The sequence below is a fragment of the Aplysia californica genome, unplaced genomic scaffold, assembly GCF_000002075.1.
Source record: "Aplysia californica isolate F4 #8 unplaced genomic scaffold, AplCal3.0 scaffold00193, whole genome shotgun sequence".
Classification (NCBI taxonomy): Eukaryota; Metazoa; Mollusca; class Gastropoda; order Aplysiida; family Aplysiidae; genus Aplysia; species Aplysia californica.
This window is the reverse complement of record NW_004797463.1, coordinates 660167-661393: the sequence shown is the minus strand read 5'-3', so window position 1 is coordinate 661393 and position 1227 is coordinate 660167. Positions and strand designations below refer to the sequence as shown.

Below are 1227 nucleotides of genomic sequence, written 5' to 3'. Positions count from 1 at the left end.
AAGAGAGAGAGAGAGAGAGAGAGAGAGAGAGAGAAGAGAGAGATTGTTGGGATGGAGATTTAGGGTGAGATAGGGGTTCCACGTAGGGTTTTAATTATGGGGTGTTTGTTCTAATTCAAAGGTGGTAAAGTTCTCATATTAAAGCCTACGCCAATCCGGTTCTCACCAGATTTGGCATTATTGGTAAAAAAAAAAAAAAAAACGTACTGCAAATATTAAATTTAGAGCAGTCACTGTCAGGGCAGTAAAAATAATATCTGTAGCGTGTGTGTTTGGATTGAAAGTGCGGTTAAACCATGTTGCCAAGTTTTTGAGTGACAGATTAATTAAACCACAAAGGATGTTTGTCAGAATAGAAGACAGCTTGAATAAAATAACTCTATCGAAAGTGGTTAGGCTGTTGAACTTGCAGCCAAAACGTTGTCAATAGGATCATCTTCAGAGGCCAGACGTTGTGTCCTTTGGGAAAGGCACTTTATTCGAATTTTCTGCTCTTCACCCAAGTGAGAATGGGTACACGGCTATGGTCACCGAATGATCTTATCAGTTTGTTAAGTGTTTGAGCACTAAATGGGCTCTTTGCACAGTGCGCTACCCGAGGATCCGAGAATGTTTCTGAATGTCCTTGGATCTGCTGGGGTAATAATATTCGTAAATCACATTGAGCTTTCTGTGGAACAAGGATGCGCCCTATATAAATGCAATTAGTATTTGGTCACTCTTAAGGACAACTCAGATTTCAGGGGCTTCCAGAAATCTTGACCTAAGCCAAAAGTGGGCAATGCCCTACCTATGAGAAGTTTAGTTTCATCGGTGTGTATATGTGTTGGTTATACAGAAAACTATCCTTGTCTTTTAAAGAAACTGGATAGGGGGCCAAAACTTTACCTTCGATTTTCTCAAAACAGCATTTTTGGGATAGCCCCCTTGTGCTTAAAAGCGACCAATTGATACGTATTGTCATTTTCTTCCCGCAGTTATCCCCCTGCTTGTGGGCTTGTCCTGGGCTGTGGTGACTCACTTCACTCATGACACGCCGTGCTGGACCAACCACACCGACTCACCCTACATGTTCATCATTTATGCTCCTGTTATGATCACTTTACTCGTGAGTACAGCACTGCCCTAAACTGACAAAACGCCTGTTTTTTTTTCATTTTTGGCGCCCTATTATATTTTTGCGAAATCGATAGCTGATCATTGTTGCCTTTCTTGTGCTTTTTTTTT

General features: G+C 41.2%; 1 protein-coding gene across 1 annotated transcript in view; it reads left to right on the top strand.

Moving 5' to 3' along the window:
- Positions 1-977: 977 nt before the first annotated feature.
- The window catches only part of LOC101858107 (corticotropin-releasing factor receptor 1), a gene marked incomplete at its 5' end in the record, with an annotated part of 19928 nt that continues 19678 nt past the window's right edge, over positions 978-1227 (top strand). The window contains 1 exon segment of the mRNA XM_035969898.1: positions 978-1104. Coding sequence (XP_035825791.1) covers positions 1070-1104 — 35 coding nt within the window.